Below are 25,871 nucleotides of genomic sequence, written 5' to 3' on the forward strand. Positions count from 1 at the left end.
AATTTAATTTATTATTTATTGTTATTATTATGTTTGATATTATTATTATTTTAATCCTGGTTTGACCGTAATCGTGGTAGAATGGGACAAAACTCCACGAGTTACAGTGAAACCAGGCCTCAGTTTAAATGAGTTATCAATACAGCGCCAAGTCTGTTTTGACCGTAAAATTGAGATGGGAAAAAATTACGGTTAAAATGGAACTCGAATTTCGACTAGGGTTGGTCTATAAATTTTTCGCTTCGTGGAGCTCTTCTTATTTAGATACTTAATAAAGTTATGCCAAAAAAATTTATTAAAGTTTATTATTTTGTTAATTATAATTTTTTTAATTCAACAAAAAATGAAATTTAAAAAAAATGTTATCAAAAAAAATTTTTTTTAGTAATATCTTAGTATTGCTACTTTTTGAATCTGATATGGGGATTAATTAACTTCGGAAAAACAATATTTACGTCATTTTTTGAGAAATCGTTTATAAACAGACTATTTTCGGATTTTAAGAAAAATTTTTTTTACTATTTTATTGCATAGGTGAAATAATGATTATAGCTATAAATTGTAGCAATCTCTTTTTTCGTTCAGATAATCCGAGCAAAAACAGTTTCACTGTAAAAAAATCGCGCCAAGTCCACGTTCATAATATAAGACTATTAAGAAAAAAAAATTTTATTTCTTTACAAAAAGATATAAAATAAAAAATTTAAAAATCCAAGTAACCGATATGGTTGTATATGATTTTCGGAAATTAAAAAAAATTTTGTTGTAAATTTAAAAATTAAAAGAAACAATTTTGGAACGTATTTAGTGTGCGTGGTTACAAAATATTTCATTTTTTATGAAATTCCTAAAATCTATCTGCTAGGACTTTTAAAAAAAATTAAAGTACACAATCACGCACACCAAGTATTGTTCCAAAATTGTTTTTTTTAAATTTTTAAATTTATAAAAAACTTATTTTTAATTTCCGAAAGCCATATACAACCATATCGGTTGCTTGGATTTTTTAATTTTTTATTTTATATCTTTTTGAAAAGAAATAAAATTTTTTTTTCTTAATAGTCTTATGAACGTGGACTTGGCGCGATTTTTTTACAGTAAAACTGTTTTTGCTCGGATTTCAGTATTTTTTGTAATTATAATAAAAATTGACAATTTTAATTTAATACATTTCCGGTGGCAAACTATCCCCTTTAAGCTATAGTTCATGTAAATGTTATTCTTGCGCCGCCTGGCGTATGTTATTGCAAACTGTTAAATGTCTTTTTTCACTGTAGTATTCCATCTATTATAAGATTAGCATGCATTCTTATATTATTTAGTCTCTGGCCGTCCGCTTTTTACATAAAAAAAAGTTAAAATCTAAAAATCTGGGTCGCTATACTTTGTGCTAATTATTTTTAATAATTTTAATAATAAATTATAAAGATAATTGATAATAATCAAGTAATACGTGTAATAAAAAGCATGAACTACTACTATAAAATATCATATAAAAAAAAATCAAAATAAATTTGAAAAAAAATTAGTAACCTCAAAAAACCGTTCTGCTTACGGTATATACATACTCGGTAGTCTGGCTTGAGAACGGAACTTGGCGCCAGACTCTATCGAGTCTGTTGATATACTAGCTTGAATTTATTATTATTATTATTATTATTATTATTATTATTATAATTATTATTTATATTATACTTACCTAATTTACATTCTGCTATAGATCATTCTTCGTTTATATATCACTAGAATTATCACCATTCTGCTAAAGTTTAATTATTCATTTACTAAAATTAGCCTCAATAACTTTATACCTTAGGTCTCTATATTATTAATTTCCGAAAAAATGACATCGTTTATTTAATAATTTAATTTATCTTCTAATTAATTAAGTTAATTAAGTTAATAAACAATAAAATTATTTATAAAAAAAATTTATCTCTCTGTTGATCCATTGATAAGGGTCAATGATGATTTTTATGTGCTAATAAACCCTTAAACAACATTTTATTAGACATCATAAGCTTATATCTATCATTTTTATTTATCATGGCTTAACATTTTATGGATAATAAAAGTTTTGTACCTGCGAATATTAGTTGCAGTGATAGTTAATAAATTTATCAGTCAGTTAAGATAAAATAAGTTCGGTTTTATTATAAAGAATTTGGGAGAGGAGGCAAGTCAGACGTCCGTCGTTCGGTAAGTCCCGGTGGGTACTCACTTGACTCTGCTCTCATTAATATTACAATCAGCGTTTTGACGCCATTATGCATCTCAGGTTACTCACGAGAGAGTCGTTGGGGTCCAAGTTACACGCTGACGCGAGGTTTTGGCTAACTCGGTCCGTGACGCCTTCTCGGAGCCGTCTTATCTGTAGAGATTTCCGTTACTCTTTTGGCGATAACCACCAACGAAGCAGCGGAATTCTCCGCGATTTGATTAGCTGGAATTTAAATAAGACATTGATGAAAATAATTCACCAATAGAAAATAAGAAAATAAAAAAAAAGTTCCGCCCAAATTTTAAGCCAGTAGGATTTAATCTTAAAGTAGGTGTTCCCACCCTTAATTGGCTGGGATGTTACAGGATCTTCGAGGAAATGAATAAAATAATATTTATATTATGGGCATATATTTCTAAATGTATTTATTATTATTATTATTATTATTATTATTATTATTATTATTATTATTATTATTATTATGTTATTAAATGCTCAGGGGGGTTGTCCCCGGAGTCCGATTCTCCGAGGGCCCAGCCTGAGCTCCATCCATTACTGCTGAACCACTCCGCACAACAAGGCGGTTAGTGATCACAGCAGGCCAAAGTCATTTTCCTAAGTAGACGGAGGGAACCTAGTATGACAGCCTTCTGCATCCTGACCGCCAAGAATTCAGCTTTTGATGAGCAAGCTGGAACTCTGGCAAGTGAGGATACAAAAGACTGTTTCATCCCTCCGAGGACGCCAACAATCAGGACGACGAGCTTGACACGGTAACCTGGGTAAAGTTTGCCAATTTCAAACAGGAGATCCTGATATATCTGTCTTTTGTGCTCTTCTTTGGCTGAGATGTTGTATTCAGCCGGGGCCGAGAACTCAATGACATAAATGTCACGAGTAGCCTTGTCGAAGAGCACAATATCAGGTTTGTTGTGATCTATCCGCCGAGTTGTTGCAAACGGCATGTTCCAATAAATTTTGCAACTGTCATTCTCAACAACCTGGGGAATATCTCCTGGCAGATAAGGCAGCACCGGTGTCACGTCAATACCGTAGCGGTGACGAAGATAGTAGTACAGTACTCTCAGGGCGGCATTGTGACGCTGGATGTATGCACCTCTCGCCAGCACAGGACATGCTGACAAAATGTGCATAAGCGTCTCCGGATGTAGTTTACACGCCCTGCAGGTGGTGTCCGGGAGCTGCACCTGGAGCACCTTGCTACGGTACTCTAGAGTGTTAATGACACCATCTTGGCAAGCAAATATGAACCCTTCAGTCTCGGACATCAGGCCAGCTGACTTTAAGAAGGAAAACGTCAGCTGGGTGGACAAGCCATGATCACGCACGTGTTTGAAGAACACGCTGTGCATAGACTTGTCCATCAGTTTGCCTAGGAGTAGTTTTTCCTCGGCGTTCCTGATGACGCTCTTGAATTCCTCCTTTCGGAGTTCCATAAGAGCGTTTATTTCTCCAAGACCAAGGGTTCTTGCCGCATATATTGCTGCCTTATATAAGAACGACCCCTTATGCGCATTCTCATGTTTATGAACAATTTGCATAAGAAAGTCATCCTCATCTGCAGTGAAATTGACAACTTCGTGTGTTAAACCCAGGACTAAACGATCGTGAAGCCGCTCCAAGCTCTGCAAACCTCTCCCACCGATCGACCGGGAGAGGTATAATCTGGCGACTGATGAATTGGGGTGCATGCTCCGGTTCATGTTGATAGTCTTACGGGTTCTGATGTCGAGATCTCGCAGATCCTTTCGGGCCCATTTTAAGACACCGAAAGAGTATAGTAAGACTGGGACAGCGAGCGTGTTAGTAGCGGAGACTTTATTTTTACCGGAAAGTTCGGAGGACCAAATTTTCCGGAGTCTCCTAACATACTCGCTACGGAGAGTTGCTTGGACTTCGGAGACCGCATGCATGCGGTGCTCTTCCATTCCTAGATATCTATACAACTCTCCGGCGTCTAATTGTCTTAAAACGCTCCCATCTACCAACTCGACATCATCACCCGTAACAGAGCACTTACCCCTCGCCAGATGTACGACCGCACACTTGTCCAACCCAAAAGACATTCCAACATCCCGCGTGTACTCTGCTACGATGCTAAGAGCCGCCTGTAGATGATCTTCATCAGCACTATACAGCTTCAGGTCATCCATATAAAGCAGATGGGTAATCGAGTATTTTCGATCACCCGAAGGCCCCACTGAGTACCCACGAGTTTTACGGAGAGCAACAGATATAGGCAGCAGTGAGATGCAAAACAGCAGAGGGCTTAAGGAATCACCTTGGAAGACCCCTCGTTTGTACTCTACAACTCCGGTTATGTGCAATGCGTTTCCACTTCCAATGTGAAAACGCGTTCGCCAAAGCTGCATTGTACGCCGAATGCATTCCACTATTTCAGGATTGACCCCCAGGCATTTGAGGAGATATAAAATCAACTCATGAGAAGTTGAGTCAAATGCCTTGCGATAGTCGATCCAGGCCATTGACAGGTTGCGTTGATAGTAGATCGCATCTTGTGTGACACATCGATCAACTATCAAGTTCTCTTTGCAACCTGACAGGCCTCTTTTGCTGCCACGCTGTTCATATATCTGTTGCCATACAGGTTCTATCTCCTGCAAAATACGGTTGTTTAAAATTTTTGTAAAAATTTTATAAACCGCATTCAAGCAGGTGATAGGCCTGTAATTCTTTGGGTCAGACAAGTCACCTTTTTTTGGTATCAGTACGGTTCGCCCTTCCACGAGCCAGTCTGGAATCGGTTCGTCAGCTCTAATGTACGATGTAAATATACGGGCCAGATGGAGGTGGGTAGAAGTAAACTTCTTCCACCAAAAGACATTTATGCCATCTGGACCCGGGGCAGCCCAATTTTTGCTGCCATTTAGAGCTGAACGAACTTCATTCACACTGACTGCAGGGCTCTCTTCATCAGCATTCTATCTACGGTGTTCCCGACAGAATGCTTTAAAGTCGTGCAGAGCTGGATTGTTGGCGTTCACGTTTGGTTGATCTCCATACAACTCAGTCCAAAAAGCTTCCACCCGCTCAGGTGTTGGATAATTCCCGGTAACATCGGTCTTTGATGTCAGAAAGCGTGAAGGGCTGAATCGAAACAACGAGTTGTCGACCAACCGCTTCAGCCTTTTCTCTAGTGACTTTTTGGCAGTCACTAGAGCCCGCAATTTATTGAGAGACTCTTCCTTGATGACAAGAAGAGTACTCTTATTCAGTGTGTGATGACGCCACCGAAGTTCAGCAGCAATGCGCCGAATTCGGGGCGTGTATGCTCTTTGAGTTGTTTCAAACTCAATCACACACTGAATGCGGGAGACCTGTTTCCGGGATCTGTCAATTTTGAGTCCAAGTTGTGAGATGCGCTGTCTCAACCTTGCCTCGATCGAGAGACAATGTCTCTCTCTCGGAAAAGCTGAAACTGCTGCACCATACACAACCTGGCTCACAGTGAGCAGGGTGGAATCCTCCAGGATGTTTGCACGGAGATCTTCATTTACCGCTTCTAGCTGTTGTTGGGAGTAAGTTATCTTTTTAGATATACTTACTTGCCGTCCTATAAAGGGATTGTTGTCATCCAAGGAGGAACGGCGTCGCTCTTGGTGTAATTGCGCCGGAAAGGAAAGTCTATTAGACTGCCTTCTATCCGGCACAAGCGATCTTCTATTACGCCGAAGATAAGCGGCATAATTACGCAGGTGTTTAGGCGTAAAATGCTCTAGCTCCGGATGCATATCACTCCAAAGAGTGTGCATCCGGGCCATATAACCGCTCACCCCCGGCTCGCTACGTTGGTAGCACACCAAGAGGTCGACTCGTAGTTCCTCCGTCCACTTAAAGTAAGTCCTTAAAGCGCCAGGGTCGTCATCGTTCATCGGGTCCGGCGTGCTCCTCCCACCTGATGAATGGTTCTCATCCGAAAAGGACCGGTTGTGGGGAGCACTTCTGAGATTACGTCTTGTTGTAACTCAGTATTTCAATGCAGTGGGTAGTTGGCCCACTGCATCGGCTACGTCGTTCGCCTACAGACCTTATTATTATTATTATTATTATTATTATTATTATTATTATTATTATTATTATTATTATTGTTGTTATTATAATTGCGATTATTATTATTATTATAGAATTTGTAAAAGGTCTGTTTTTAATCTACAGGCGATCAAAAATGGAACGTTTTGGTATGTTTTTGACCTTGATGCAATCAAAAACAGCCAAATGGTTGTAACAAAAAAGTCTGATTTTGGTCTAGAAACAACCCAGATAGCAAAATGACGTATTAAGTTATTCCGAATGAGCTCAGATTTCTGATTTGGACGTCAGAGTCTACGTCTAAAAGACGTCTTTAAGACCTTCTGAAGAGGTCGAATGCGCCGCTTATTGTAGACTTTAAGAACTCATCAAAACGAGCTCTTAAAGAGCTCTTTTTTCTGAACTCGCACAAATGAATGATTTTTTATCTCTATACGCTATTATAATGATAACAATAATAAGAACACAACAAAAATAATATTAATAATAATAATAATAATAATAATAATAATAATAATAAAAGTAAATTATGAAAAACAATTCAGAGTTTCATGAAGCACCGATGCTGATTTCGAATGTTTATTATTTTAGTTAGACCTAATATTGTCGGTTTAAAGAGAGAAAGTGAAAATCGCAATTGCCGTAACTAAGATTCGAACCCAAGTCGCGCGCGTGCTAGATCAATACCTAACCCCCTACGCTGTTCAAACGACATGTCGTTACACATCTCATTATTCTTATAAGCTAAGTTTATATAGTGATGAAATGTTGCGATTATTGTCTATATTATTTATTCTATTTGACACTGTGTATCGATAGAGAAAAAGTAACTTTTACGAATATTTATATACTAAAAAATATTCAAAAGTCTACCTGTAATATTTTTTTCTCCTCGACGGAGGCGGAAAGCGGCATTTTCCTCCCACTGCGCTAAACGAAAATGCCGCTTTCCGCTTCCGTCGAGGAGAATAGTATATTACACACCTAGGGAAGTAAAGTAAGAAATGTCTCAGATCACATGTAATTGTTGGCCGAGGCGAAGCCAAGGTCAACAAACATGTGATCTGAGGCTTTCTTATTTACTTCCCGAGGAGTGTATACTATTTTTTTGTCCGACGAAGGCGGAAAGCGGCAACTTAGTTTAGCGCAGCGGGACGAAAGTTGACACTTTCCGCCCGGAGGGCTATAAAAATAGTATACACACCACGGACAGTAAATAAGAAAGCCTCAGATCACATGTTTATTGACCTCGGCTTCGCCTCGGACAACAATTACATGTGATCTGAGATATTTCTTATTTTACTGCCCTAGATGTGTAATATACTATTTAAATAGTCTATATAAATTTTGTTTACTTTTCACAATATAAAATCTAATAGATAAATTAATTAATATTAAAAATTCAACAATAATTAATAAGTATATAGTTATAAGATATCGTTAAATTAGAATAAAATGTTTAAAATTGATATATGCAAAGTACTCCTTAAATGTAGAAAGTTGACATAATTTCTTCAGATTAGAATCCAATTTTATTATTTTATCTAAATTAGTTTGATTACGAACCAGATTTTAACATTATTGCCTACTACTTCATAATATAATTTAAAATTTTTGAAAAATTTAATTAACCTGGATTAAGAGAAATGAGTTAACCTATGCCAAGTGTATATCTATATATTAATCTATTCAAATTGTTTTAAATCATTTAATTCGAATTATTTTTAATCATTTTCAATTTAATTTCTCAATCAGGAAAGTAATAAATGAAAAATGAATAAGATTTTGACAGCTTTATATTAAAAAGAAATTTGTGTTTTTGTTTATAATGTCTATAAGCTCATTATACGCAACTCAAAAAGAAGTCCAAAAAAAAGACCATTCGGCAGTCGAAATGGAAGTAGATTTCATAATAAGTGTAAAAATCCAAAAATTACTGCGATCGGAAACGACCGCGGCTTGTCACCACGATAGCGTCGCCAATTTACAATGGATCTTTATCAAACTCAACATACTTATTCTACAGATAGATACCGAGGTCAAGTTCGAAGATGAGCTTAATCGGTCAAGTAATTTAGAAATGCCATGATTTTTCAAACTTAACATACTTCATTGACAATTATGATATTTCATTGATAACAATTTTTTAATAAAATATTTGTTTCACTGAGATGTAATTAAGAAAGAATGTGACATTTACAGACAAAGTATTCTGTCATAATTTACTGAATAATTACAATATTTTTTTAATGAGGAAACATTACCTTTTTCGATGACTTGTTCCAAAAATTTTCTTTCTTTTAATTAAAAATTACAGAGATATTAATTGTAAAAAATAAAAATTATACAATTCATTATTAAATATTATCAACTTTATTGAAAATAGTTTGTTCATATGAAAATAAAAATAAACTTTGTTCAAGAAAATTATCCTTAGATAATTCGTAAAGAGCTTTCAGATGTATTTACAGAATTTCAATAAGTTATCCCATTCAAAAGTTATTCGAGTAAGAAAGTGAAGAAATATGAATTTTTATGATTTTGAAAATTTTGAAATCATGGCATTTCTAAATTACTTGACCGATTAAGCTCATCTTCGAACTTGACTTCAGTATCTATCTGTAGAATAAGTATGTTGAGTTTGGTAAAGATCCATTGTAAATTGACGACGCTATCGTAGTGACAAGCCGCGTTATATCGTATATATATACATACATATATAAACTTTTGAACCATATGTATTTTCTGACTCAGCTCGTCGAGTTAAGTCGGAATATAGCAAAATTTTTCAAAAGTTTTGTCATGAGGACCATTGCAATAGTTAGATTTCTATGAAATCTACTAAAAAGGGACTCAGTTAGATGTCAGAAAATTGACTCCAAACTTATGAGTTCATTAAGAGCTCTTAGTTCTGACCTCGTAAAAAAGAGCTTCTTAAGACGTCACATTAGGACTTCTATAAGAAGTTTTTTAAAAGACTTCATACTGAAATCTTTCTGACTTGGATGCTGACTGGGAATCGAAAACAATTTTATTATAACATTAAAAATGATCTCAAATTGGTCTGAAATAGGAATAGTAGGGCTAAAACAGTTTAAATTCTTATATAAAATAGATACACATAATAAAGTTAAATTGAATGAAAAATATTAAAAATTTTTATTAATCCTAAAGCAGATCACATTTATTGACCCGGGTTTTGTATATGAAATTAGCGGAAAGCTTCAGGAATGCCCTTGCGGTTTCGGCGACACGGTGAAAGCACAGTCAATTCACGGTTGTTTTACGGTCGTTTCACCGTATAAAATTCGTTCTTATTGAGCGATTTGTCAGTAAGCATCGGATACCGTTGTGAACGATGTGTACTATGAAATTATTAAATATATACGGTGATTTCACCTCTAAGTAATGGAGAAGTTAGTAATAAACGTCTGTATTACGACAGTTGATTTACTGACTGGGGGTGCAGAAAATATGAATGTTATCACAGTAAATTCACACTACTGTCACAGACAATAAAATAAAAAAAAATAATTCAGATAGTCCAGACCGGGACTCGAACCCAGTTCATTTGGTTACATTTTAAAGGTTCCATCAGTTAAGCTATCCGAGACACTATCTGTAACTTTCTATTCAGTCACCTAATAAGGAGTCAAAACAAAGTATTTTTTTTTATTTTACTGATAAAAATAGCTTAAATAAATTTTTCTTTTTCCATGATTTCAAAATGATAATCGTAATTAGAGAATCAAATTTTCAATAATTATAAAAATCTTGATTTTGAAATTACGGTGAAATTATTAATCGCATAAAAAAAGTCCTGGAAAATACACTAGTCACAAAAATTAAGGGATATAAAAAAAATTCCAAATTTTTGGGTGATTTTCTACGAGTTGTAGCTCCGAGGAAAATGGTCGTACAGGAAAAATAAAAAAAGCAAGTTGTAGCTTCAAGTGTCTAGTTTTCACACATGACCATGAAAATTTTTTGTCATGTCCAGGTCTTCACACACTTGAGTGTGCGCGCGCGTGTTTGTGTGTGTGTGTTTTCGTTCGTATGCGTGTCTGTGTGTGTATGTGTGTATTTGTTTCTGAAAACATAAACACAAGTGTGTGTAAGAGCGTAAATGGGATCGAGCAACTTCTACGAGACATGCTTTGGGTAACGTTAATGCCTTCGATAAGACATCAGTCGAAAAAAATTGAGAAAAGTTTGAAAAAAATCGAGAAAATTTTCAAAAAAAATCGAGAAAATATTCAAAAAAAATTGAAATTTTTTTTTTTTTTTTTTTTCAAATTTTTTGAACAGTTAATCACTTTGATCGGAAAAATAGAGATTTTTGAGAAAAAAAAATTTTCTTCATTGAAAAAATGAATAAAAATCGCAAAATTGCTCAAATGGTGATCTTTGCAGAAATAAAGAATTTGAAGCTTCGATACACTATGAAAAAAAAATCGCGGCGCTTTGAATTTTTCAGGGATTTTAGGAGATGCTTTGAGGTTAAAAAATTACCGACGATATCCTTCGTTTATCCATTATATCCAAATTTATACCAAGTTATCCAAATATCCTTAATTATGCGAATTTTTGTCTTCTTTTCAGTCTGAGTTTTCAATTCAAAAAAATTTTTTTTTTCAAAAGCCGTTTACAGTTTCGTATAAAGAATATCGTGTTGTTTTCAAAACCCTCTTTAGATTACCTATACAATAATTATTTCCAGAGTTATTGATTATCAAATTCAAAAATAATCAGTTACTTTACTTTTCAGAGTGATTATTCCACACAACTAGATGGATCGGCGATGGGTAATCCTGCGAGTCCATATTTAGCGAACTTGGTGATGAATCTTATTTTGAAAAAAGTATTAGAAATTGTCCCATTTAGAATTGCCTTCTTAAAACTCTATGTGGATGATACCTTGCTTGCAGTTCCTGAGAGTGAGATGGATGGTTTACTAGGGTGGTTTAACTGCATACATCCTAAGATACAATTCACAATGGAGAAGGAAGTTGGTAATATGTTGGCGTATCTGGATACACTGGTAATAAGGATGGCAGATGGTAGATTACGGACAAGATGTACCAAAAACTCACAAGTTCCGGCATTTTGCTGAATTTTAAATCTCATCATCCCATTGCGCAGAAGAATAGTGTGGTCCTAGGATTATTATACAGAGGGTTAAAGTTGAGTCATGCAGAGTACTAAGCTGAAAATTTGAAAAAAGTTTGGGAAATTCTTGACAGGAACAACTACCCAAGATCGTTTGTAGACGTCTGTTTGAGGAGGTTTAATTCTTTGCATATGAGTGATAAGTGTGCCAATAATATTGAAACTCAAGAGAATAGGTACAGGTTTCCCTTCATTAAGGGCCTTAGTCATAGTATATGATCAAGTTTCCGATTTACTGATTGGAGACCGGTGTTTTATAACGTCCGCACTATTGGGGATAAGTATTCAAAGCTGAAGGACAAAACACCGTTGGGCCAAGCTTCTGAGTTAGTATAGAAAAACCCCATGTTCCTGTGGAAAATCATATGTGGGCCAGACTCGGCAATACTTGTCCAAAAGACTACATCAACATAGATATAGTTGTGAGGAGAAGTTTAGGAACAAGAAGGACCGTACTGCTCTGGCGAATCATCATATCTCAACAGGTCATAACTTTGACTTCGACGTAGTGAAGATTATTTACAGAGAAGGAAACTGGTTCAAACAAAATATCAGTGAGATGGTTCATATATGTTTATCAGACACGGTTAATTTGAGAACAGACACTGACCGGCTAAGTAAGGTGTATTTGGGGTTGATTAAGAAATATAAGTATAATAGAAATTTGTCGTAGATCATTTAAATTTGCCGCGTGGGTTTAGTTATCATTGTCACCACAAGAGCGTGCATGTGTAATGTAACTGCCAGCGGTTTACAGTTGAGAGTAACTGGCGTAAAAAGAGGTTGTTGTCTATTAGTTATTAATAATTTTTTACTTATTAATAATTTTCAATAACTTATTTAAAATTATACATTTGATTATCTGCAATTTATTGATGGTTTGACTAAATTTGGACGAATAATATTTGTAAAATTTGTATATGAATCTGCTATGTAATGATCAAAGTGTTGATAATGTTTTGACAGACTTTTTCAAGGTATTTTTTTGACATGATATTAATTTTTATTAATTTATTATAGCAACTCTATTAATTTTATTACTTTTGTAATTTTTGTTGTTTACATAATTTATTGTAAATTAATTTTTTATATTGTCTGTCTGTTGTCAGATACCTGAGTATGTCGGAATAAAAGCGACGAAACGTCGTATATATGAAAATGAATAGTTAAAACTGATTACTTCAGTCTTTTCACCTAATTACTTCCTACATTATTATTTATTAGTATATTTGTCATAAACAACAAGTATTATGGTTTTCCATTGAAAACTATCAAAAAAGTACAACACTTGTTGTAGGTCATTAACTCTTCTGAAAAGTATTGAAATAATGGATCTCTGTTAATTGTATGTAATCTGATTAATTTTTTATGATTTTACCTAGAAATAAACAAAATTACAATAATTTAATATTTTTCTCAAATTTTTCACGCCAAGTATTTACTGAAAATTTTTCATTTGCATGTCTTTTTATACACTTTAAGAATTTTTAATGGAATAAAAAAAAAATAAAATATAGTTAGCACTTAATCATCGTTGACTAGTAAAAAATTCCCGACTTATCGTCATTATACGATTGTTTCACTGTCATTTTACTTACAGACCTCTGTGCATCCACCACCGAGTAACGGTTTTTTGACAATTTATATGTTTTTGAATGACTGTCATATGACAGACGATCGATTGCTGATCTACGATTTTTAACTAGGTAAAAAATCGGGGAATCCAAGTAAAAATTTGGTTTTTTGAAGTGTAAAAAATGATAACTATACGAATTAAATATCATAAAGTAACAGTGAAAAACTTCCACAACGATACTCGTCGTTCACTGTCAAACGACGGTCCTTCGATAGTCAAGCGACGGTTATTCGACAATAAGTTATCGACAATGTAGATTCACGGTGCATTCACCGTCGTTTCACGATCATTTTATCGTGACCACGAATCCGCCAGAATGGTCTGTAAAGCCAACCGTTTTACTAATTTCTTACATTTTTAGACCTCTGCTCTTGATAAAATTTCGTCTTTGATAACTCTTGATAAATTAGGATTAACTTACAAGGATTTGGCGATTTGTCTGACCGTCACAAGTTTTATTGAATTCACATGATAACTCTTTTGGAAATAATGTAAAGACTCTTGTACTTTTCCTTCTTTCTTCAATAACATACCCTGTAACAAAAAGTTATAAGAATTTAATTCAGGCATTTATGGTAATTTTATGGCATTTTGATTTCATCGAGTAATGTTTTAGTTCTACACAGATAATAACGCAATGGTTAAAGTTGTTGCGAGACATTGAAAAAATAGAGATGATCTATGATCAAAAATCTATTGCGAAACGTTGCGATAAGCAAGAAGTATACATTTATTTGCCCGCTCCAATAATTATCCTCTGATAAGTTGTAATATGATTGAAAATATGAATTTTCTATTGTATAGGCTGTTATTCTCTATCGTTCTCGATAATTTTAAACGTCCCACCATAGAAAATTAGCAAAAGGGTTGATCCTGAAGGCCACCCCTACAATTTTCCGCTAATTCCATACCTAAGCGCTTAAAATTGCACTTATGACGTTTTTAAGCTCTCCGAGCTCAAAATTACAATTTATATGTTATTTTGAGCTAATTGAGCTCAAAAGCGTAATAGAAGTTTAATAAAAAACTATTCTTAAAATTTTTTAACTGCAATTACTTTTGAATGAATAAACCGATTTTCACGCGGTTGGCAGCATTCAACGTAGTTTATCAAATCGTATGATTTATTTTTAAACACAAATTGATCAGACAAAAATTTTAAAGAAATTTGAAAAATTCACTTTTTCCGAATTTGTTTGTAAACGATATCTCTCGAACCAATCAAACGATTTTCATGTTCTTGGCGGCGGACGGCGCGGTTTTTTGAGTTCTTATAATTATTTGATATCATAAAAAACGATCCAAAAAGAAATGTCGAAGTTATGTAAAAAAATTAGGAAGTCGGTTGACTCTAAAGACCATCCCTGCAACTTCCCGCTAAGTCCAAAGCTAAACGCTTAAAATTCCACTGATTTTGTTTTTGAGCTCTTCGAGCTCGAAAATATAATTTTTATATTCTTTTGAGCTCTCCGAGCTCAAAATATGATTTTCGTGTTATTTTGAGCTCTTCAAGCTCAAAAGGCTAATGCGACGTATATACAATGCCATTTTTAGAATTTTCAAACTATGATAACTCTTGAATGAATCAACAAATTTTCACGAGGTCGGCGACAGTCGATATTTATTTTCAATCTCTATCGAAGATTTGCAGTGATGAAAATCGATCTATTGAAAAATTTCGGAGTAATTTTGAAAAAACACTCTTCGACTTTTTTCGTTCTTGATATCTTACGAACGAATGAACCGATTTTGACGGAAACGGCAAAAATCGACGTAGTTTTTTAAGTTTAAGAGCGGATTAGTTTTTGAGATCGATCGGTTAAGCCGTTTAGAAGTAATTCCAAAAAAACCATTTTTTTAAAATCTTTTTTTTGAGATTTCTCAAAATCTAGCGAACCGAATCGATTCACCGAATTAATTTTCATGAAATTCAATAGCAATGATACTCTTTGGATCACCACCTATCACGATTCGATCGGTCGAGCCGTTTAAAAGTTATGAGAGGTTTACCTACATACACACATACATACGTAAATTCGTACACACACAAACACACATACACACACACTCACACACATGCACACACATGCAAATTTACCACGTTCAAAAAACCACGTCGATCGCCGCCAAGTCTGTCAAAATCGGTTGATGTGTTCGTGAGTTATTGTTGACGAAAAAAATTGAAGAAAAGTGATTTTTTCAAATTACACCGGAATTTCTGGTCTTATCTATTTGTTTAAAAGTATATCATGAAATTTGAAAAACTGCGCAGAATGCTGCAAACTGTGTGAAAATCGGTTCATTAGTTTAGAAGTTATTGCGGTTTGAAAATTCAAAAAACAGTGTTTTGACGGACTCTCATCAAATTTTTGAGCTCGAGAGCTAAAAAAAGCTAACTTTTCAAGCTTGGAGAGCTTAAAATAACACATAAATTATATTTTTGAGCTTGAAGAGCTCACAATCACTATAAGTGCTATTTTAAGCTCTTAAAAATGGAATTAGTGGGAAATTGCAGGGATGGCCTTTAGGGTCAACCGTTTTCCTAATTTTTTTTTTCTAAGTCTTTTTGAGATTTCTCAAAATTTATAGGTCCAAATCAGTTCAAATTCACAGGAAATCTTAGTTTGTATGTGTGTGTGTGTGGGTGTGTGTGTGTGTGTAAGATTTTTTCGAATTTCACTGGAATTTTTGGTCTGATCAATTTGTGTTTAGTAGTAAATCATATAATTTAAAAAACTACGTCAAATGCTGTCAACCGCGTGAAAATCGGTTGATTCATTCAAAAGTAACTGTAGTTTAAAAATTGAAATAACAGTGTTTTATTAAACTTCTGTCAGACTTTTGAACTCAAAGAGCTCTAAAGCTTAGAACATCTATTTTTTTGAGCTTGGAGAGCTCAAAATAAAAAGCAAATTATATTTTTGAGCATGGAGAGCTCAATAACGTCACAAGTGCAATTTTAAGCGCATACAGATATGGAATAAGTGGAAAGTTGCAGGGATAGCCGTTAGGGTCAACCGTTTTCCTAATTTTTAACTTCTCGCTAAGAAAATTGGAAATTTTCAAGAGTTAAGAAGTTATTCATTCACCCCGTTTTTCGAAAATTAAGTTTTCAAAGGATGCTAACGTTTTGAGGTCCTAGAAAGCTTCCCCGAATATTTCCGTGATAATGTCCGTATGTCTGTATGTATGTATGTATGTATGTGTGTATGTGTGTGTGTGTGTTATTTTTTATAGAAGAGGTAAAATACATTTATGTATGCCAGGACTTGGTGTTGGTGCCAGGACTAGGTGATTGCCTGGATATGTCGGACTCAGAAGTCAATATTATTTTGCAACAATACCAACTAAACATCCTCCTTTCTCCTTTCCCCATAGATGTTACAGGGAAGACTGGATCGGGACCGCGTTGGCATTACTTCAATCCAGTCCATGTTGTGTCTCACGACACCTACTTCTTGTTACTACTGGTTTCTAGTCCCTTTCTGCAATTTTTTCTTTTAAAAGGCGTTGCGCGTAGGCGGTGACAGCTGACCAGTTTTCTTTTTTTTTGATCATGCAGGTTACCAAGCTCTCAGGGGAGAGCGTGGTGCCTATTGTTTCTTCGATGCTGCTTCTGTCGTCCTTCCACCGATCACACTCGAAAAATGTGTGCTCGGCGTTGTCAATTTTGACTGGGCAGTATTTGCAGGTTGGTATGCTGTGCAAACCTATCTTGAAAAGATAGGCATTGAACTGCCCATGTCCTGTCAATAGCTGGGTCAGGAAGAAGTCCGTGTCCCCGTGCTTTCGAGAAAGCCAGACGTTGATGTTTGGGATCAGGCGCGCCGTCCATCTGCCCGATGCCCATCGGTCCTGCCACTCTTGCTGCGTTTCCGCCTTTATCCTCGTTCTAGCGTCTTCCATGTTTTCGTCACTGTTTTCAGCGTCATAGAGTTTTGCTCTCTCAAACGCGAGTAGGTCGATTAGCATAGCTCCCACTATGACCAATACAGCCGCTTCGGAAACTGTTCAGTAGGCGCAGGCAACTCTAAAAGCGCCTCGCCGCTGTACTCATGCTATCTTTCGCCGGTAGGTCTTCTGATTTAATATGTCTGCCCATATCTCCGCTCCATAAAGAAGTACCGAGTGGACTGCTTCTAGAAGAACTCTTCTCTTTTTTGTTCTTGGTCCCATGGTGTTGGTCATAATTCGTGCTAGGCTAAATACCGTCTTGATAGCTTTCTTGCATGCACTGTCGAGGTGTTCACGGAAAGATAGTTTCTCGTCTATCATTACCCCTAGATAGCGCAGGGCCCTCGTTGACGTCAGTGTTGTTCCTCCCATGTCCACAGAGAATGGTTTTGGGAACCATTTTTGACGTGTGAAAACGACTACTTCGGTATTCTGTTTGGCGAGTTTCAGGTGATGCTTATAAAGCCAAGTCGCGGCAGCATCAATGGTTTCCTGAACTAGCAGTTTGGCCTCTTCTACGCTGTCCACCACTATAGTGGCCGCAACGTCGTCTGCAAAGCCTGTTAGCTCTACTTGCTCTGGCAACGGGATTTCAAGAAGCTCGTTTTAGTCTGCATTCTATAAATCGGGCCCCGTTATTGAGCTTTGCGGCAAGCCAACCGTTATGGCGTATTCTTGTGGGCCTTCAGCAGTTTCAACTATTAGCTTTCTATCGTCAAGGTAGTTGTCGACTAGTGCCAGATTCTCGTACCCGGAAGTACTTGAACACGAGTACCACGTCGGGAATCATTATACTAACGCTTACGCCACCTATGCAATCTTGGAGACCCGCATAGCCACCCGCAAAGACGTCATTTAGCAGGAGATTGATGCCAGAGAAGCCGCACAAACACAACAAAACCTGGCTATGCACAGCAGCGCCTTCATGGGAGGCTCATCGGGTACTGGACTCCTAAAAATTAAGCTCCAGAGCTTCTCTGGAGACTTTAAGCGCTGGGGATCATTTAGTCAGCTCTTCTCTGAAATTGTTATTGACAATGCACTTCTGAAAAACAGCGAGAAGATGCATTATTTGAAGACATTCACCAAAGATGAAGCACACCAGCTTATTGGAAACATGTCATCCACTGATGAGTCATTTGAGCCCGCATGGAACCTTTTGAAAAGCCGCTATTCCAATCCTCGCCGCGTTGTATCATCACATCTTGAAGACCTGCTGGTTAGTGAGTCTGTTCCCGCTAGATCAGCCGCTAAATTGGATTCCTTGTTACTATCCAACCAAAAGGCTCTGGATTCCATCAAGGCCCAAGGAGTTCCAGTAGATCACTGGGACCTGATAATCATACACCTGACACTACGCCGCTTGCCGCCTGCCGTTAGAGAAGATTGGGAGACCAGCCTGGGTCTTACTGATAACATGCCGACTTACGTTCAGCTCCACGAGTTTCTCAAGTCCAAAGTCAGAGCTTGGGAGAACTTGGAACCCGCTTCGGGACCCAAAAAGCAATCTGAAGGTCATAAATCCGGAGGCTCACGCAGTAATAAACCTCAGAAGACAACATCCTCTTACACCGCTATTCAATACAAAGGAAAGCCCAGGAGAAATTGCCCGCTGTGCCCTGAGGAACATTACATGTTGTTCTGTCCAATCTTTAAGGCCGCTACTTTGGAGGAACGAATCGACATAGTCGAAAAATACCGCCTGTGCTACAATTGCTTGGGCCCGCATCGCGTCGCTGATTGTAAGACCGCTCAAGGATGCAGGAAGTGCAGTCAACGTCATCATACTTCCATCCATCGAGATACACCGCCTAAATCTGCATCACAGACACTTGCAGACAACGCACAAGGTAACTAACCGTTCCATTAGACCGCTTATAATTCAACATTAACTGTTGGTTATTTCAGATCCGCTTTCCGCTCAAGTATTGCTAGCTACCGCCTTAGTCCAGGTACGCCCGCATTATGGTAATCCAATCACCGCCAGAGTGTTGATTGATCAAGGTTCAGAGCTCTCATTTATGAGACAGTCGCTCTTCAAGAAGCTTGGACAACCGCTACAGCGTGACATGGTCATGCTCAAGGGCATTGGCAATGTCTTCGCAGGAAGCTCACTAGGTGTGAGCACAATTGAGCTTCGTTCGCTGTGTACGACCGCATCAATGCATGTCAGCATGCATATTCTACCAACACTGACGGTAGATCTTCCATCGTTCGTGATCGCTGATCCGAAATCGCCGCATCTTGAGAATCTCAAGCTCGCTGACCCGCAGTATCTACAGCCACGCCCTGTAGATATTATTCTAGGTGCATCACCAGCCGCACAGATCATGAACGCAGAGATTCAACGAGGACCTCGCAATGCTCCTATTGCACAATCCACCATGCTTGCTTGGATTGTCTATGGAGCTGTCACCGCTAAACACGCTTCAACATCACACGCAGCACTACATGCGTCAGTAGATACTGAATTACAAGACGCTATCGCTAAGTTTTGGGAACAGAAAGAAGTTCCATCAGGAAATTCACCGCTCAACACCGCTGAAGAAGACGAATGTGAAATTCACTTTCGTCAAACGCATTATCGACAGCCTGATGGACGCTACGTAGTGAGATTACCGCTTAAGGCCCTTGAGAGTCAACTTGGCGACTCTATCAACGCAGCTATGGGGTCACTCCGCAGATTAATAACTCGCTTGTCGCGAGAAAGAGAATATTCTGACATGTATCATGCATTCATGGCAGAATACATTCAACTAGGACACATGGTACGAGTACCAGTCAACGAATTGCCCGCAAACGCTTACTTTTTGCCTCACCATGGGGTATTGAAGCTTGATAGTGCCACTACGAAGCTCCGCACAGTGTTCAATGGTTCCTGTGCAACATCTACAGGAATTTCATTGAACGACATTCTCCACGCAGGACCCAAAACGCAAATTGACATTTTTGATGTGATGTTGAGAATCCGTTGCAGCAGGATTCTATTCGCTACTGACATCACCAAGATGTTCAGACAGATTGAGGTCGACTCGCTTGATTGGCCGCTTCAGTGCATTCTCTGGATAGATGAGAATGACTTAATAGACGCTTACTGTCTCAAGACAGTCACATACGGAACCGCTAGTGCACCTTTTGACGCAGTACGTGTGCTTATCCAACTAGTAAAGGATGAAGGACACCGCTTTCCGCTAGCTGTTGCTCCAATGTTGAAAACACGCTACGTAGATGACATCTACAGTGGAGCAGACAACGAAGAAGACGCTATCAAGGCTGCAGTACAAACAAAAGCTCTGTGTGCAGCAGGCTGCTTCCCGCTTGCCAAATGGACTAGCAATAGCCCACGGTTACTCGCTGAAGTCGCTCCAGAAAAGCAGCTGGATACACCGCTTAAAGAAATCAGTAATGCACCAGTAAAAGTCCTGGGCATGTACTGGAATTCACGCACTGACGCTCTCCAGTTCAAGTACACGCTACCGCCAGAGACGCCCAAGACAAAAAGGGCTATTTTGTCTGAAATCGCTAAGCTGTATGATCCGCTAGGACTTCTCGCACCAATAGTCGTCAAAGCCAAGATCTTTATGCAAAATCTGTGGCTAGATAGAGTGTCATGGGATGAACAATTGTCACCATCACTCATTCACAAATGGACTGGATACCGCGAGGATCTTCGAAACATCGAATCCATCCGCATGCCACGCTGGAATAATATAGCACCTGGAGCAACTATGAAATTGCACGGGTTCTCAGACGCTTCGCAAAACGCTATGGCTGCCGCTGTTTATTTGAGAGTCACTGACGCTGATGGGAACACAAAGGTCTCACTTCTGTGTTCAAAAACGCAAGTAGCACCGCTGAAGACCATGACAATCCCACGCTTGGAATTATCTGCCGCATGGTTGCTAACACAACTGATACTTCATGTTAAAGAAGTTCAGTCGCTTGAAAATGTCAGGATCAATCTCTGGACTGACTCCGCCGTGATTCTCGCATGGATTAAAAGTCCAGCAATCCGTTGGAAGACATTCGTCCGCAATAGAGTGGGAAAAATCCAAGAAACGCTTCGAGATGTCTCCTGGAAATTTATTCCAGGAAAACAAAACCCCGCTGACTGCGCTTCAAGAGGTATACCTACGCTAAAACTGAAACAACACGCTCTCTGGTGGCATGGACCAACTTGGCTTCATGAACCAGAATCCTCTTGGCCCACTCTGGAGCCTCCAACCGACAACGCAACGCATCGAGAAGAACGCCAAGGTCTGACACTAGTAACTTGGAAAGCAGAAAATTGCCTGCTCCAACAATTACTGTCGCATTACACGCAGCTGTTTCCACTGCTACGGAAGCTTAGCATCTGGCATCGTGCCATCGACCGCTTTAAAAGAGTTCTACAATCTTCGCTGGCCTACCCGCTTACTCCATCAGACCTGGAGCGCGCTAAATTGACCTTGATTAAGTTCACTCAAGGACAATACTTCGCTAGAGAGATTCACACGCTACAAGATGGTGATGGTCTGCCTAAAAATAACAGCATCACTAAGCTGACTCCGTTCATCGACCATCAGGGGGTCCTGAGAGTCGGTGGCCGCTTGAAAAACGCATTGCTGGACCCAGAAGAGAGGCATCCAGCGATTCTACCGCGACAATCACCGCTTACATCAATTTTGATTGATGATTCGCACCGCAAAACGCTTCACGGAGGTACTCAGCTTACGCTCGCTGACTTACGCAAGAGTGTCTGGATCATTGGAGGCCGTGTTCCAGTCAGATCATTTATTTTACGCTGCGTTATCCGCACGAGACACCGTGGAGAACGCGCTCAACAGTTGATGGGTCAACTACCCGCCGCACGAGTACAGCCAACTCGAGCCTTCTTGCATACAGGACTCGACTACGCTGGACCTATCACGCTGAAAACGTTTCAAGGACGTGGAGCAAAAACATACAAAGGCTGGATTGCAGTCTTTGTATGCATGTTCAGTTCAGCTGTACATTTAGAGCTAGTAACTGACTACACCGCTGCCGCTTTCATCGCCGCTTATCGCCGCTTCACTAGTCGCCGAGGTATCTGCCACACGCTATATTCAGACTGTGGAACCAATTTTGTAGGAGCAGATAAAGAGCTGAAACGACTATTCGCTGCAGGATCCCGCACATTACGAGAATTATCAACCTTGATCGCTCAAGATGGCACGAACTGGAAATTCAATCCGCCTGGAGCTCCACATTTTGGAGGAAAATGGGAAGCCGCTGTGAAATCTATCAAATTTTACCTTCGAAGAACAATCGGAGACTCGCTGTTGACGCTTGAGCAATATTCAACGCTACTGGCTCAAATTGAAGCCATATTGAATTCCAGACCGCTCACACCGCTGAATGAAGATCCTGCTGACCTGGCTGCACTGACTCCAGGTCACTTCTTAATCGGACAGTCACTGACCGCTATCCCAGAGCCATCGCTGACAGATTTACAAACTGCTCGGCTCTCGCACTGGGAACAAGTCCAGCAAATGGTTCAACATTTCTGGAAACGCTACTACCAGGACTGCATCTACCGCTACCAGGCCATTTCAAAGTGGCATTATCGACGCAACCAGATCAAGGTGGGTTCAGTTGTACTGATCACCACTGAGGATCTCCCGCCAACCAAGTGGCCATTAGCCAAAGTAATTGCTGTCCATCCAGGTGAAGATGGACAAATCCGCGTAGTAACTGTTAAGACAGTTAACACAGAGCTGGTACGTCCAATTACAAAGCTCTGTGTCCTGCCACTAACGCATGAAGAAGATGATCTTGTCGACGCAGCCGCCAACCCGGGGGAGAATGTTCGGTGAACAAGGCCCAGTAGCAATTAACTCGCTCCTGGGGGACTCCCAAATTCAAGAGACGCACCTGTCCACCGCTAGTTCCCGCAAAAATCGAACCGCCAATAGAAAATCAGCCTCTCGATCACTCCATGAATCGACCGCTTTATTGGCTGATCGCTCCCGCTAGACATGCGCAATAGCCTTCTTCCCCAACTCAACGAGGAAGAAGACGGACTATTGTTATTATCTTTCGCTTCTACGCTTTCGCTGCATCAAGTCGCCATTACTTTTCTTTACTTTCGCTTTTCGTTAATAAACCGCATTTCGCTTATTTAATAATTTAATTTGCTTAAATAAATTGTTAATAATTCGGTTTAGTTTGTTTCAGATAAGTTGTGTTATTTGTGCATTTTTTTCACCGCTTTTTTAGTGCCGACAAAGTGTTCAACCACGTGTTAACCGGCTTCGCTTTTGCTAACCACGCTGTAATTTATAAATCCGCTTTTATCTTAACATGAGTTAAATCTTGAAAGAGGGTAAGAGAGGAGTGTAGATGTAGGTATAATTATATATTTATGTACGTATGTGTATGTACGTGTATCCGGCATGCATTGAAGGCGGCACGTCTTGTGGTGTAGTAGGCGTGGCTTACCGAGAGGCGGTCGCGATCGAGCGGGCGTTGGTAAGCTATAGTACCTGACTTAGCGGCCCTATTATAATTACCGCTAGATGACTCTTCCTGTCCTCTTTCTTATTTTACTTATACTTATTAAATATTGAGCTTTTAGAATAATCATTTTGAATTGAAGCAAGATTTTAGGATTCTAGAAGAATTGTGTATGAGTGACGTTAGCTCGATTTTCCTAAAGTTATTATAAAATATAATTAATATTAAAGTATTAGATAAAGTATAATTAATATATATATATATATATATATATATGGGTCATTTCATGTCAAATCGACCAATAGTTGGAATCGACCCCTTTCGATTTGGACAAATTTTGGTCAGAAGTTTTCTTTTATTATATAACGAAGTTCTGCCAAAGGAAAAAAATAAAAAATTTTTTTTCAAAAGATATGTAAATTCAAAATTTCGCGATTTTTCCAGTTTTTCAATTTTGTTTTTGTAATACCTCGAACGCTATTATAGATACAAGAATGGACTTTTGTTTATTTGAAAGGGGACACTTGAAGCTATTGAAAAAAAATTATTTTGGAAAAAAATTCCAAAAAATGCCAAATTTGTCAAATTTTGAGTTTTTGAAAATCGTCAAAAATGACGGTCGACACTAAATTTTTCGCTCAAATTTTTTTGTATACTACCTTGTACCAATCTTAAAAGATCCTAAAATTTTTAGAACTGTGTTTTCTGTTTTTTCAAAAATATGAATTTTTGAAATTTGTTAAAAAAAAAAAATTTTCTTAAAATTTTTTTTTTTTATTTTTATCTTAATCGAGTTTGGCAAATCGCGTAATTTTGATATTTTGAACTAGTTGAAATTTCATTTAGTGGCATAATGATGAGAAAAAAAACATTAATGACATTTTTTGGTTCAGTCATAACATTTTTCAGGTTAAGAAAAAGAAAAGGAGCAACAACAGTACAAGAAGAATTAAAGAAAGGAGACTTTCGTAACAGAATGTAAAGTAAACTTACACTTGAAATGCATTATTAAATAAATGAATAACCAATAATAAAAAAATACCATTAATGTTTTTTTTCTCATCATTATGCCACTAAATGAAATTTCAACTGTTCAAAATATCAAAATTACGCGATTTGCCGAACTTGATTAAGATAATAATAAAAAAAAAAATTTTAAGAAAAATTTTTTTTTTAACAAATTTAAAAAATTCATATTTTTGAAAAAACAAAAAACACAGTTCTAAAAATTTAAGGATCTTTTGAGATTGGTACAAGGTAGTATACAAAAAAATTTGAGCGAAAAATTTATAGTCGACCGTCATTTTTGACGATTTTCAAAAATTCAAAATTTGACAAATTTTGCATTTTTTGGAATTTTTTTCCAAAATATTTTTTTTTCAATAGCTTCAAGTGTCCTCTTTCAAACAAACGAAAGTCGACTCCTGTATCTATAATAGCGTTCGAGATATTACAAAAACAAAATTGAAAAACTGGAAAAATCGCGAAATTTTAAATTTGCATATCTTTTGAAAAAAAATTTTTTATTTTTTTTTCCTTTGGCAGAACTTCGTTATATGATAAAAGAAAACTTCTGACCAAAATTTGTCCAAATCGAAAGGGGTCGATTCCAACTATTGGTCGATTTGACATGGAATGACCCATATATAATTCTGTTGAATACTTGGTTATGAAATATAAAATGTTTAATATAAAACGATAAAATTTTATAAATGGTTATATGAAAAATAGTGATTATGATATTTGATATAATAGTAGGATATAAATATATAATAATAGTACAATAATGTGTATGTGAAAATATAGTGATAGTAGAATGAAAATTTTAGTAAGAGGATTATTAAAAATCCCGCTTTTAAAGGGGGAAGAAAAAAATTTTTGGTCAGCTTTTTGCGTTATTCCCACTCGTCCCCACAAAGCCGGAGATAATATTATTTTCGGTCTTGTGAGTCACAAAGCAGCAAAACTTTTCACAATTCAGATAAATTTACTAATTTTCATTATACTATCTCTATGTATGTAAAAATAAGCAATTTTTTTATTTAGGTATTCTGAATTAGACTGTTTATGCAAACTTTTGGCTCGTTTTTGGCAATTAAGAAAAAATTTTTTTTTGTTAAAATAAAATTCTTCTTGGAGAGCAAAAAATTTTTTTTTATTGTTATTTTAAGTTATTCTCTTACTTTTCTGCAAAGGAGCCATCAGTTTGTTTATGTGATAATTTTTTAATTAATAACCTTAAATTCTACCATGTTGATGCTGGGTTTTTCGTCTAGATCGGTGATTTGTAGTCTCTCAGCCGGAAGGTTTTCGGCTTCTTTGGTGCTTCGACGGTTTCAGGAGTTT

At 37.3% G+C, this 25,871-nt stretch overlaps 1 protein-coding gene and 1 long non-coding RNA gene across 2 annotated transcripts; both read left to right on the forward strand.

Moving 5' to 3' along the window:
• The first annotated feature begins 288 nt into the window (after positions 1-288).
• LOC123258906 lies at positions 289-14,063 on the forward strand. Its single transcript, XR_006508167.1, has 3 exons — positions 289-300; positions 6,912-6,916; positions 13,949-14,063. It is a non-coding gene; the product is annotated as an uncharacterized LOC123258906 (long non-coding RNA).
• Positions 14,064-17,958: 3,895 nt separating this feature from the next.
• Positions 17,959-22,885, forward strand: LOC123258985. The gene is made up of 2 exons (XM_044719241.1): positions 17,959-18,901; positions 18,960-22,885. Exons 1-2 carry the CDS (start codon positions 17,959-17,961, stop codon positions 22,883-22,885), a joined length of 4,869 nt encoding a protein of 1,622 aa, XP_044575176.1.
• Positions 22,886-25,871: the final 2,986 nt, after the last annotated feature.

Source organism: Cotesia glomerata, linkage group LG2 (assembly GCF_020080835.1).
Source record: "Cotesia glomerata isolate CgM1 linkage group LG2, MPM_Cglom_v2.3, whole genome shotgun sequence".
NCBI lineage: Eukaryota > Metazoa > Arthropoda > Insecta > Hymenoptera > Braconidae > Cotesia > Cotesia glomerata.

Bases quoted from the DNA above. Each gene is read 5' to 3' on its own strand.
- LOC123258985 (XM_044719241.1), top strand. From the start codon at position 17,959: ATGCACAGCAGCGCCTTCATGGGAGGCTCATCGGGTACTGGACTCCTA. The intron at 18,902-18,959 runs GTAACTAACCGT...TGGTTATTTCAG, and splicing joins ACTTGCAGACAACGCACAAG to ATCCGCTTTCCGCTCAAGTA.